Source organism: Cervus canadensis, chromosome 8 (assembly GCF_019320065.1).
Source record: "Cervus canadensis isolate Bull #8, Minnesota chromosome 8, ASM1932006v1, whole genome shotgun sequence".
Classification (NCBI taxonomy): domain Eukaryota; kingdom Metazoa; phylum Chordata; class Mammalia; order Artiodactyla; family Cervidae; genus Cervus; species Cervus canadensis.
In genome coordinates, this window is record NC_057393.1 from 30,384,588 (window position 1) to 30,398,668 (window position 14,081).

The 14,081-nt window shown below is 41.4% G+C and overlaps 1 protein-coding gene across 2 annotated transcripts in view; it reads left to right on the forward strand.

Moving 5' to 3' along the window:
- The first annotated feature begins 11,539 nt into the window (after window positions 1-11,539).
- Window positions 11,540-14,081, forward strand: part of HPSE2 (heparanase 2 (inactive)) — a 665,453-nt gene continuing 662,911 nt past the window's right edge. For both annotated transcript variants that reach the window (XM_043476432.1, XM_043476433.1), the window contains exon 1: window positions 11,540-11,901. In XM_043476432.1, coding sequence (XP_043332367.1) covers window positions 11,612-11,901 — 290 coding nt within the window. In that variant the 5' untranslated portion in view covers window positions 11,540-11,611. The remainder of the gene's footprint in view (window positions 11,902-14,081) is intronic.

Genomic DNA, 14,081 nt, shown 5'->3' on the forward strand with positions numbered 1-14,081 from the left:
TTCTCAGCAAATGGGAGTTTTTCTGAAGCTGGGGCTGGCTGTTGTTAGGTTTGAAATTGCTGCTTCATCTATCATTACTCTCACAAAGAGCTGTAGACATATCTGTATGGGTTTTCATGATGTTTCTAATTGATATATTCCATATTTTACAATTGCTTATTCACCATCAATTATAAAGACCCTGTAAGTCTATATTGCTTGTATTGTTCACTGACTCAATTTCTGGGCTTTGGAACATCATTTTATTAATTAATGATAGTATCATATCCTTTCTTCCTTCTTCCCACGGGCTATTTAAGTTCTCTGTGTTATACAAAGATTAGTTTCACTAAAATTTTAAAGAAGTTTCAGTATTTAAACATTAAAACATAGATATATTTAGCCAAGAGGAACAGGGTGGAGCTAGCTTTGGCAACCTCACCTAAAAGAATGGTGCTCAGGATCTATTTGCTGTTCTGTGAAGTAATGCTTATCAGATTTGAAATATGAATTTTAATCATTTGGGGAACCTGTTAAACTGTAGATTCTAATTTGGTAGGTCAGAGTGGAGCCAGAGATTCTACATTTCTAACTGCTCCCAGTTTATGCTAATGCAGCTAGATCTGTGGACCACATTATGAATAGCAAGGCCTTAAAGCAGAAGTATGATCTGCCCAGATATTCAGTGAGCTATTAAAACACATTTTGCCTTCCATTTATATTTTTATGGAAATTAATTGTATGCAATATCTTAGAGGCAGATTATTTATATTACATATAAATATAAAATATAAATGAGGGGAAGATCCATTTACAGTTTTTAGCTTCATTAAGGATGGATTAAGAAGCATATTTAGATTAGTATTCGAGGTTTAGTTTAGCTGTTAAATATTTTTCTGATATTATTAAGCATTTCATTTTTACATGTGCCCTATAAATTACTACAATATCTCTATAAATTGGGTTACTGTTCTTATTTCACATATAAAGAAATTGAGATTTAGGAAAGTTAAACAGTTTTCTTAAGGCTTCTTAGTATTTAAATAGTAAAGCTGAGATGAATGTAAGTCTGACCCTGAAGCTCATTTGTTTGGCACTCTAGTAATCTGCCTTCCTAAGATTGTTTTCCTGGGAAATGGGACTTACATAAATGTTTAAACAGGTCTTCTGGACCCCTATAAAGTAGTTTATATGTTTATCTCTCTAGGAAAATTAAGGTAGTCTAGCATTGTGAGTCTACTAAGTTTTGTGAGTCTCACAGAAGTGATGAAAGGGGTATGTGAAAATTCACACACACACACACACACACACACACACACACGTTTTCCTTAAGTGAGATGCAGTATTGTAAGGAGATATTTCCTCATCTTTACACCAAGGGCCTTAGATGATTTCCAAGATTCCTTCAAGCCCAAATATCCTATAATGTATGTGACATTTTTGTTTTTTAAAATGGATTAAGATAGATAGGGGAATATAAAACATTTTCACCAGCAGATGGCACTCAAACATTTCTACAGCAAGCAAGCCTTAGTGAAGTGAAGTCGCTCAGTCGTGTCCGACTCTTTGCGACCCCATGGATTGTAGCCCACCAGGCTCCTCCATCCATGAAATTTTCTAGGCAAGAGTACTGGAGTGGGTTGCCATTTCCTTAGCTGTTCCCAAAGTAGAAACTACACAAAACCGGGCTTCCCTTGTGACTCAGCTAGTAAGGAGTCCGCCCGCAATGTAGGAGACCTGGGTTCGATCCCTGGGTTGGGAAGATCCCCTGGAGAAGGGAAAGGCTACCCACTCCAGTATTCTGGCCTAGAGAATTCCATGGACTTGTTCATGGGGGTCACAAAGAGTTTGACATGACTGAGTGACTTCCACTTTCACACAAAACTAGGAACAGATAAATAAGAAAGAAGAAAACAAAAACAACCCAAGCATCCAACTCATTGAAGTATGATATATTTCAGTCATCATTTTGATGGAAAATTACATGTACATTAAGTAATAGACCCCTTGTTGTTGTTTAGTCCCTAAGTAGTGTCTGAGTCTTTTGGAACCCCATGGACTGTAGCTTCCCAGACTTCTCTGTCCATGGAATTTTCCAGGCAAGAATACTGGAGTGGTTTGTCATTTCCTTCTCCAGGGGATCTTCCCCACCCAGGGATTGAACCTGCGTCTCCTGTGTTAGCAGGCAGGTTCTTTACCACTGAGCCACTGGGAAAGCCCAATAGGCCCCTATATAAACACACAATAATATTGTCATAATCTTTACAGTACTCCACAGCACTTTCACCAAAGTCTATTTACAGCGCTTACCAAATGGATTTTTGTTAACTTGTTCATTTTCCCAACTGGCCTGTGAGGTTTCCAAGGGGATAGATATTCTTTGCCTTCCAAGGTGGAGAGGCAGACAACACTGTCTAGCCTGTAGTCAGCACACTCAATAAATATTTCTGCCTTTCACTTTCCAGAAAATGGATTAAGTATTGCCTTGAATGCAGGAAAATGTTTATGAGCATTGGTCCCTTTAAAGCCTTTTGTTTAATTTTCTTCTTTCAGTGATTACCTTATAGGTATCAACTCTAATGTGTTTGATGTATGTCCTTTGATATTTTTTATCCTTATAAAATATATTGTTTCATGTGTGTGTATTTTATTTGCACTAATGGTTATAATGCTATAGCTATGCTTTTGTTTTTTTGTTTTTTTTTCTCATGTGTCATTCTATTTAAAGCCTATCCATGTTGTATGTACATTTAGTTTGTTGCATCTAACTGCTGCCTTCCTCATTTTACCTGTTCATTTCCCTTGTGCTGAACATCTAGGTGCCTAATTCCTTAGTATTAAAATCAATTCTTTACTGCCTATCCTCATTCAGGTCCTTTGATGAGCCTTTTTAGAGTTACTTGGGAATTTATTCCCAGAGTGGGGTTGCTAAATTGTAGGGAATACACATATGTAATTTCACTAAATATTGCCAGATCACTCTCCAGAATGGCTCAACCAATTTACACTCCCATCAGTATGCAAGAAGTTTCCTACCTCCCCACATCCAGAGTTAGTTATCCAGTATTCACATTTTGCCAATCAGATGGTGTAAAGTGAAAACATTTCTTGAATGAAGGAATAATCAGTTGAGAATCCACTAGAGCTACTAGGATATATGATATGTACTTGCATAATTTTCCCCCTTTGAGGATGACCCCTCATTATTTGAACTTCATTGTCTAAATGTAGGAACAGAATAGATTAAAAAAATTTTTTTGAATTATCCCTTAGTATTTGAACACTTGCTCCTCATTATCTGAAATCTAGAAATCAAATAGATTCAAATAATATATCCTTTGTCATCTTAATTTTCTTCTTGAAACTAGATAGAAACCAAATAAAGTTGTATAGCAAGGGATCCAGAACATGCTGAGGCCTCATTCCAAATCAGTTACCAGCATATCTGGGGGTGGGCCCAGGCACAGTTATTTTGAAAAAGATCCTCAGGTGATTTTTAAAAAATTAATTTATTTTATTTTTGGTTACGCTGAGTCTTTGTTGCTTTGTGTGGGCTTTCTCTAGTTGTGGTGGGCGGGATTCCCTTGTTCTGGAGCTCGGGGACTCTAGGCGGGTGGGCTCATTAGTTGCGGCTCTCGGCCTCAGTAGTTGTGGCACACAGGCTCAGTTGCTCTTTCATGTGGAATCTTTCCAGACTAGGGATCAAACCTGTGTCCCCTGCATTGGCAGGCAGATTCCTATCCACTGCACCATCAGGGAAGTTCTCCTCAGGTGATTTTAATATGTGGCTGAGGTTAAGAATCACTGCCCTAAACTCTCAAATTGATTTTATATATTCCCGAAAGGGAAAGACATTTTAAAAATATTTATTTTTATTTGTTTATTGATTTGGCATGCAGGGTCTTCGTTGTGGCATGCGGGATCTTTTTTTTTTAGTTGTGGTGTGTAAACTCTTAGTTGCAGCATGTGGGATCTAGTTCACTGACAAGGGATGGAATCTGGAACCCCTGCATTGGGAGCGTGGAATCTTAGCTACTGGACCACCAGGGAAGTCCCGGAAAAAAATTTTTAATTTTTTAAACACAGTATTATGATGGCTAGGCTTCAGAAGATCAAAAAAAGTAAGTTAAAATGTCTGATGGAAATGAAACATACTTTCTAAAAGTCACATCATGTTAATATCTCTAGGTGACCAAAAGGAGTAGAAGAATTGGGAAATTTGTTGAGTGTTAAGGCAGGTACGGTTTAGCACAACTGGCACTGAATGAGGAAGAACTTGGATCTGCTTATGTGGGGGCAAAACTACTCCAAAGAATTAGGGATCTAGATGTTAATTTAGGCAGAGGCAAAATACTCAGTTGAGTAAGTATGTATGGATAGAGTGTGTCAGCTGATTTTTATTATTGAGGAGTGAACTGAATCTGTGGTAGTCTTTCTATTGTCAATATTTATATAACTCCCATTATTATGAACTAAGCACATTAGGGTATTTAAAAAGGTCAAAGTGTGCCATTAGCCTAGGGAGCAAAAGAAAATATAATCACAGCTATTCATTTATGTGACACAATTTGTGTCCCAGGCAGCTGTTTTATTACAGGCTCAACTTCTCATTGTTGAGGCTGAAACAGGAGGTGATTGAAATAAATATATATGATATACATATTTCACTTTCTTAGAAATTATCTTTAGCATTATTTCTTACAATTATCTTACTCAGAAAGTGGTATAGTGGAAACTATATAATATAAACAACTTATAGTTATTTGAAGGTATGTATAAACAACATAATGAAGTTATAAAACATGTGAAAGGTGATTTGAATTTTTGTCCTGGGACATTACATGTAAAAGTTTCAGATATTTTCAATAACAAACACACTGAAAGTGTAGTCTAGTTTTCATTCAGCAGAGCTGGTTTTAGTCTCAGGTCCTTCAAGAAATGGCATTTTGAATTTTTTGACTCTTGATTTCCTTACCTGAATTATGAGGAGACAGCTTGTCCTATCTAAGCTATGAGCATAAAATGGGACAGTATATAAATAAGTTATTATACTATTTTCAAACCTTAGATTTCAGGTCATGTCCAACTCTTTGCTACTCCATGGACTGTAGCCCACCAGACTCCTCTGTCTATGGGATTCTCCAGGTAAGAATACTGGAGTGGGTTGCCATTCCCTTCTCCAGGGGATCTTCCTGAACCAGGGATCAAATCCTGGTCTCCTGCGTTGCAGGCAGATTCTTTATGGTCTGAGCCTCTAGGGAAGCTCTTATTATACTACTTTGAAACCTTAGATTTCAGGTGAAGGTGTATAAATTTCTTATTTTATCCATGCAAATTACATTTATTTCTAACATGAAATCCCATCAGTGACGTTGATAGCTGAATAGTAACTGTGTGCCAGGAACTAATACCTCATTTAATTCTCACAGTGCACATGGAGGGAAGTATATTTACGCATATTTTATAGACGAGGAAATTGGGGCTCAGCAGGAATAAATGACTTATTCACCAAAGGTTCACATGAGCAGGCAGTAAACTGTGAACTGGGTTTTAGTCAAAGTCATTTGAGCTCTAGAGCCCATACAATTTCCAGTGTCATATGTTGCTTTTCAGGACTTACCTGAATGTATAAAAGGCAGACAGGACATTTCTTCAGTGAGTGTGACTTAGGACATTAATATTTTTAATGTATTTTTCTGTTACTTTTTTTTTTCCTAACCGATAGCAGTTCCTCAAATCTCTGTCATCCGTACCTCCAAAAATGTTAAAGGATTTCAAACTGAACTCATTAATGAGTTAACTATATCTATTATGGTTATGATCTTGTCCATGTAAGTTTACTGGTTGATGGTAACAATGGAAAAAAAATAATCCAGTTAGAGTTTCTTATATCATGAGGTGGATCAATCAGTTACAAATTCTTTTCCCCTTCAACTTTCCATATGGAGAAAGTGTTGCTATCCCTTGCTCCTCTAATCAGGACAGAGAGCACAGTCTTTCTTATTCCCCAGAACTGTCCATTTTCCACTCCTGTCTTCCCCTCTCCCAGTGGAGAACTGAAGAAGGCATGTAAAACTATTTAACTTTTCTTCATTTATCAGATGCTAATCATAGGCAAAAGAGCCAGCAGGGTTAAAATATGTGGAACATACTCATTTTATTACTCCATTTATTGACATATTAGATAGAGTTGACTTTCCCCCCCAAGTTTATCACTAAGTTATTTATATATAGCTTAATTCTTGCTCCAGTTGTCAATTAAGGGAATATATTTGTGGCAAGTGTGGGAGAAGGAATAAGAAATAACAAGAAACAAGTAGCACAACTGTATAATATTTTAGGATTTATAAAGCACTTTGTCCATACATCATTTTATTATTTCTTATTTAAAGATATTAATTTTACAGAGTCAGTAGCTGTGACTTGTTGTTATTGTTTAGTCACTAAGTTGTATTTGACTCTTTGCGACCCCATGGACTGCAGCATGCCAGGCTTCCCTGTCCTTCCCTGTCTCCCAGAGTTTGCTCAAATTCATGTCCATTGAGCTGGTGATGCTATCTAACCGTTTCATCCTCTGCTACCCCCTTTTCCTTTTGCCTTAAAATGCAAAAGCATTTATATTTGGACTTTGCTGGTGGCTCAGATGGTAAAGAATCCACCTGCAGTGCAGGAGACCTGGATTCAATCTCTGGGTCAGGAAGATCCCCTGGAGAAGGGAATGGCTATCCACTCCACTATTCTTGCCTGGAGAATTCCGTGGCCAGAGGAGCCTGGCGTGCTTGTATAGTTATGACTTAGAGCAGTTTTTAAAAAGTACCCAAGGTAACAAAGCTAGAATATGTAGAATCTGTAAATACAGGACTTAAACTCAGGTCTTCCAACTCCTGTTCCAGGGGTTTTCCCATGAAAAGTTGGGACAAGTTGACCAGTTGTTTGAGGGAATACAGTACTTTAGCCTTAGAGAGTGGTGGTTAACACAGACATATGCTTTGGAGTCAGTGTGCCCTGAGTTTCAATCCTTGTTGACACTTACTGTGTTCAGTTCAGTCACTCAGCAGCACACCAGACTTCCCTGTCCATCACCAACTCGTGGAGTTTGCTGAAACTCATGTCCATTGAGTCGGTGATGCCACCCAACCATTTCATCCTCTGATGTCCCCTTCTCCTCCTGCCTTCAATCTTTCCTAGCATCAGGGTCTTTTCTAATGAATTAGTTCTTTGCAGCAGGTGGCCAAAGTATTGGAGCTTCAGCTTCAACGTTAGTCCTTACAATGAATATTCAGGACTGCTTTCCTTTAGGATTGACTGGTTTGATCTTGCAGTCCAAGGGACTCTCAAGAGTCTTTTCCAACACAACAGTTCAAAAGTGTCAATTCTTCGGCACTCAGCTTTCTTTGTGGTCCAACTCTCACATCCATACATGACTACTGGAAAAACTATAGCTTCGACTAGACGGACCTTTGTCAACTAAGTAATGTCTCTGCTTTTTAATATGCTGTCTAGGTTTGTCATAGCTTTTCTTCCAAGGAGCAAGTGTCTTTTAATTTCATGACTGCAGTCACCATCTGCAGTGATTTTGGAGCCCAAGAAAATAAAGTCTGTCACTGTTTCCATTGTTTCCCCATCTATTTGCCATGAAGTGATGGGAACATCTATTAGCTGTTTATTTGTTGCTTAACAAGTCTGAGTCTCCATTTTCTTATATATAAACTAGGTGTAATAATGAATTGTATCTACCTCTGAGAGTTATTCAAGATCAGTGAGATTTTCCTGAGCACCATGCCTGGACCATAAGATCTCAATAAATAGTAGTCATCATGGACAAATACCCAGGCAGCAATGACGCAGTGGACTGACTGCTGTAGCTTCATGCTTCCTGTCCCATTGTGGTGGAAGGAATTTTTCTTTTCTTTTTTTTCCTAGCTATTAGACATTTAGGAATAGTTCTCTCAGAAGGGGAAAGCAGGCATTGAAATGCCAATGATTTTCAATGTTTAATAGAAGGAAAGGGAGTCAGTGAGTTTGTGACAAGCTAAAAATGAGGAAAAAGTGTAGGAGACTGGAAAGAAATTATTATAGTCACAATGACCATCATTTAAAAGTATCCTGACTGTATGTTACAAAGTAGAATTTGGCCATAAACACAGGATATGTCATTAGTTCCAGTCACCAATCATAGTACCCATGATGGTCACTGGCATATTTCCACTGCTCTGAGATGAAATGATAAAAAATTATAGTGATTTTTCATGAAGCTAAATTTATTCAGTTTATATACTTGCTGTTTATTTTGACATTTCATTTCAGCTCTTTTTTGGCTGTTAATGTCCTTTTGGGAAAAAATAGTAATAAGTAAAGGATAGATTTAAGGTTCTTACTAGACAAAATAAAAATTTGGCAAATATGTTGGTTCTTCCACACTAATATTTATTTTGAAATCCTATTGTTTAGAAATCACTGGACCAGTTAATCTTCAAGATTTCTTACAGATATGGAAACTTAGACTTCCAGAAAGCAAAATAATTTATCTATAAGGACCAAGGATCATTCAGTAACACCAGGCAGAACATTTCCAAGGAGAGATTTCAATGCATCTAGTTCCCAGTAATTCATATTTTATATAGAGTCCCAATTCTTATTCCCTAGGAAATTACAATCTAAGGCAGAAGAGAGATAGATTGTTATCACCTGGCACACATAAGATAGGATAGAAACATCAATATACACATTAACAATGAGCTACTTACAGAATATAATTAGGGTTAGATGAGAGGTAAGAGAAAAACTGTGATATGGGGAGGGAGGTCCTATTTGGAAAAAGTAGCCCTGTGTAGAGTTATACCCAAACTAGACCAAAGGACTAAACAAGTCATCTCAGAATCAGTCAGGACTATCTGGGACTCCTTAAATGTTATTGAATCACTTTATTTGTCTAGATGTCCTCAGGCTGGACATGGCTAGAGTTTCAGTGGCCAGACTAGAGAGGTGGGTTTCCTCAGGAAGTAAGAAAAGAAACACTGTTTTGTTGGGTTTGATTTTTATACTACAAACAGGTTCTGGCCAAGACACTGAATACTGGTTAAAGTAATTAATTAGGCCACCAAGAAAATACTGAATGGTTGGGTTACTAACAAAAACTGTGGATAAAATTCATAATTAAGCAGATTCTCATTATAACCAAGTTCATTCTTAGTCACAAGAGTAGCTATTTTTGAAAGGTATATTAATTATAGACATCTAGTGGGTGAGTGATTTCTTTATTTCATTCAGGTGGTCTTCCTTTGGTCCCAATTAATGTGGCTTCTGAAAGTATATTCACTTGTAATCCAGGAGGTGTTTAAGCCCTTGGAAAATCTGACTCCTTGTTAAAAATATATAATTAGTTTTAATTTTGAGTATAAGCAATGAACTAATGGCTTCTGAATTTGGAAGATAAGTATTTCCTAAAGGAGATAACCAGAAAAATGCTAATAACTGGGAAAACAAATTACTGAAAAGAAACCTAAAAGTTTACTGTGACAAATAAAACTATGCATTTATTTTCACATTCTTCTTGTGAGCAGTCTATGATTTTAGTGTGTTGAGCATGATTTGATTTACCATTAATTTAGCTCACAGGCATTTATTGAATGCCTACTAAGTGCCTGGTTCTGGTGATACAAAGGTAAGTAAAAACCTTTGTTCACCATCTCTAGGCTGTTCCCATCTCTAGGAGTTGCTCAGTGCACATTTAAAAATTACAATAATTTCTATTGAAACTCACACCATACCACGCACCCTTACATAGAAGCACACACATATTTTCAAGGATCTAGATGTGTTAGACATTTTTAGGAACTGTGGGAAGCAGGTTTTAGGGCCAGAGATCACCTCTAATGCTTCAGTATATTAACATCTTGGTTTTAAATATCATCTTTAAATAATATGCTTTGGGTTTTTTTTTTTTTTCCCTGCTTTGGTCTCATTTTATGCAGACCTCCTAAAAGGTCTTCATGGCACTTCCCAGCCTAACCCACCTAAGCTCTATTTCCTGGTTGATTAGTTTGGTAGAAGCTCTTCAGGGAACTTCAGTTGAGGGGAAGGAGGGAGAGGTAGGTTTGCCATTTTACCGTTTTTTGGTGGCTGTGATGCTGCTCTTGGCTCATGAACCCTTGGGGAAAACCTTGGCTCTGCATTTTAAGAGTTTTGCATGTTTGATATCAGTAGGCCCTGGGAGGCTCATGCAGTCCCCACACCACATAAAGTAGTTCTCCTCATCTGCCAAGTAGAAGCCCCATTTTATTCCAGAAAGAAGCCGAAAGGTGGAACCTGACAGTGTGACTGCAGCAGACCAGGTCTGGCCTCTCTCTCTCTCACTTTAACCGGGGACCTAGGGCTCAATCCTAGCACCCTGGGAGGTGCTGTGGGTTGGGGATCCATGAACCAGGGTGGGTGGTGCACCCCGCAGTTCTTGGCTGTTCTGGAGCATCCAGGAACTAAGTGTGGGAAGATTCTGGCTTTGGCTCCCGATTGAGTTTGGAAACCTAATTGTGTTACTGTTCTGTTCTGGCACCAGAAAGGTGTAATTCCCGGTGGGAGGGATGAGCCCAAGGTTGATATAGAGGTGGGGCCGAGGGGGTGGCTCTGCTGCTGCAGTGGAGTAGTCAACCAGTGGCTCAGATGGGCTCAACGCTTCCCAGACTAGGCAAGCACAGACAGGGTTGCTTTGACTTGGCCTAAGGCAGCATATAGTGAATCCCCCAAGACATTTTGGCCTCAGCTGCAGGCAGATGGGAAACATGGACAGCCTTTTACCCATACGGGCAGATAAACCTTTTGATCTCGTCACTCTGTGTGTTCCTTCTGGCCGGTCTTTCTTTGCCCCATCGAGGTTAGAGGCGGCTTGTGTGTCTGCCCAGCGCGTCGCAGAGGTCCATATTTGCATCCATGGAATCTCCTTTTGCTCTCTGTGCTTTGGCAGGAATCACAGTCGCCACTGCAGGACCCCTCTGCAACTTAACCAGCCTTGCTCTCGCTTCTTTACCCCAAAGAGAAGGGCCTGGAGCAGTCGAAATGCCTGACGCTGTCAGGGCAAACAGGCGAGCGACTGGTGCAGCCTCGACTCCATGGCTCAGGGGCTTTCGCGTCGGGATCGCAGCTAGAATCGCCCTCCCCAGAGCCTTACTGGGAGGGAAGTAAAAATAAGACGTCCCGCCCGTACCCCAAATGTTACAACGGTATAGTTTCGATCCCTCCCTCTGATTCCCGAGCCTAGAGGGTTAAATCAGGAGGGTACAACACCACCCCTTCCTCCTACTTCCCGCCTCCCCCCCCTCCACCCCCTTACCTTTAAAAAGTTTAAAAATGTCTGCAGTCGAAATCTCTTAAAGGGGCGGTGCTGGTGAACGAGTACTCTTGGCACGAGTCTCTGAGAAGGCTGGCTAGGGGCGTGAGTTCGCTCCACCAGCACCAAAACACTGAAGAAAAAAAAAAAAGAAAAGAAAAAAGGGAGAGAGAGCTCAAGAGAGGGGGGGAAAGGAAGGGAAAAAAAAGCGGGGGGGGGGGGGAAGGCAGACAGACACACACTTTAGATAAGGACAATTAGTCACCAGCGAGACCCTGTAGGAAGAGAGGTTTAAATCAGAGGGATTTAATGAGGGTGCTCTGTGCCTTCCCTGAAGCCATGCCCTCCAGCAACTCCCGCCCCCCCGCGTGCCTAGCCCCGGTGGCTCTCTTCTTGGCTCTGTTGCTCCATCGCTCCCTTTCCTCCCAAGCTGGAGACAGGAGACCCTTGCCTGTAGACAGAGCTCCAGGTATGAAGGAAAAGACCCTGATTCTACTTGATGTGAGCACCAAGAACCCAGTCAGGACAGTCAATGAGAACTTCCTCTCTCTGCAGCTGGATCCGTCCATCATTCATGATGGCTGGCTCGATTTCTTAAGGTAAGGCAGGGGCTTCGATGGATCATTTTTTTTTAAGTAGCAACCCCCACCCCTTCCTATCCCCCCATTCCAAAGGGGGAAGAAGATGAAGAAAATGCACCAGGCGGATCTCTCAAAGAGAAGAAAGGTTTTCCTCCTCCAGGAATATTTGCTGTGAGGCTATAACTGGTGATTGAGAAAAGCAGTGTTTTCTATTAAGATGCACATGTTTGCAATGCAGAAGGCATTTCAGAAACTTATCAGTTATGACTGAAAAAATGTTGTGCTTACATATATCCACAATTAGCCTCCCGGACTCCTTCTGAAGAGAAACAAGAGGTTCAGGGTAGTTACAAAAGCGAAGAAAAGATCCGAGAGGAATGGGTGTGTGTGAGAGAGTGCGTGTCTGCGTGTGTCTGTGAATGTTTAAGCGGGATTCGCACGAAAGTGGAATTTTCCACGGAAAGATCGTTTCGTCAGTTCTCTCCCACTCCCAGACAGAGAATCAATCTAGGCAGAGGCTTGAGCGGTCGGCAAATTGGTTCGGATTTTTAATTTTATATCCTTTGCTATCCTCTCCAAACTTAAGAAGTTTGAAAGATACTTTTAATAGACCGAATGGTCCCCCAGTCCCTCCTCCTTAAATCTGCGGTAACTGCATAGCTTAGTTTTTCTTGAAAGGAGGAAAGAAAAGAAAGAAAAAAACCCTCGCTGCGGTCATAGCGTATATAAGGAGAGCGGAAAGGGTCCTAGAAATACTCTAGGGATGTTTCGGAGGTCTGAATCTCGCACCGGTGGATTAGGAAGCCGGGAGATTTATAATCGTGGATTCTACATTACTCTAGGGCTTGGACTCTTAATTGGGGCGCACCCTCTCCCCGGTTATTACTGTTCAGCAGTTAGGCAACCACGATCCCTTCACAACAGGGAGAGAGTTGCATTGTAAAAATAAATAAATAAAAAATAAATTGTCTACAATGTCGAATACAAGTGTTGAGTTTTAAAAAATTCCCTCCAAATTGGAGCTCAGCTGTGGGCTCCCTCGAAGAGCTCCGAGCGCTGTCTCACTTCTCTGCCCTGAGGCCGCGTCCGCCGTGCGTCTTTCGTGAGTATCTTTCACTCTCCCCGAAATTCGACTTTGCTTCTCGTGTGCGCCCGCCCCTCAGTTCTCCGGGTCTCCGCTGACCTCGGCCGGGCGGGCGAACGCTGCAGGTAGCGGGAAGCGCAGTTTGGGCGTTTCTTCCACGTGGAGCGAGCGTTGCGGGAAGGCTGAGTGCTTGCTGCTGCGGCTGCCGAGGCCGTTTCGGTTCCTGCCCGCGCCTCCGCTGGGAGGGCGGGAACAGCTCTGCGCGGCCCGTATTCCTCTTCGGAAGCTCTTCCTTGCAGCAGCGCGCGTCTTTGAGCTCGTCCGGGAAGGGAGGGGGGAGCCCCGCGGGGGGGCTGGCGACTACACTCCCTACTTGCATCGCGGTTCTCCAGCTGCGTGGACTCCTTTGGAGTTCTTTTGCTTCTTAAAAACAACAACAAAACCTTTACTGTTCTCGCTAAATGCTTGTCGCAGAAAAGATTGTGGAAGGCGGCTTTTCGGGAAAGGAGCCCTGGCGGGGCGTATTTGCATTGGCTGTGCAGGCTTCCGGCTGGACGGTTGCTGGAAACGCCGGTTCCGCGGGGCGGACTCGCGCGGCGGTCTCCTCTGCCAGCCGTGGGCCCACACGATGCCCGATTGCGCCCGCCTGGTAACGCAGTCCTGGTCTCCACGGCCAGGGGATCCTTCTCCCTACTGGGACTTTTCTGGGCGGCCACAGCTTTTGTCAGAAACTCTGAAACCGGAGTCTCCGTTGTTCCCCCACCCCCTTCCTATCCGCCGTCTTCAAGATACTCTTTAGTACCATTTGGATTTGGATTTTCAGAACCTGAACCAGAAAAGCGTTAAAAATAACTTAGAAACCCGAAACTCAATAGCTGATGCCTTTAGCATTAAGCGCATCCGCATTGCTAGTTCTCTGCGCCTTTCCTAATTAGCAGCGTTTGGCTTAAAAAAAACTTATTTATGGAAATCCTGAACCTAAATAGCTGTAAATACCATTGTTCCGATGCTCTTCAGAGTCTGCTGCGACGCGCACGTTCCACATTTCGGCAAACTTCACTTTCCTCAGAGCTTCCAAATGAGCCCAAGTGGGAAGGGAAAAAGATGGAGCCCA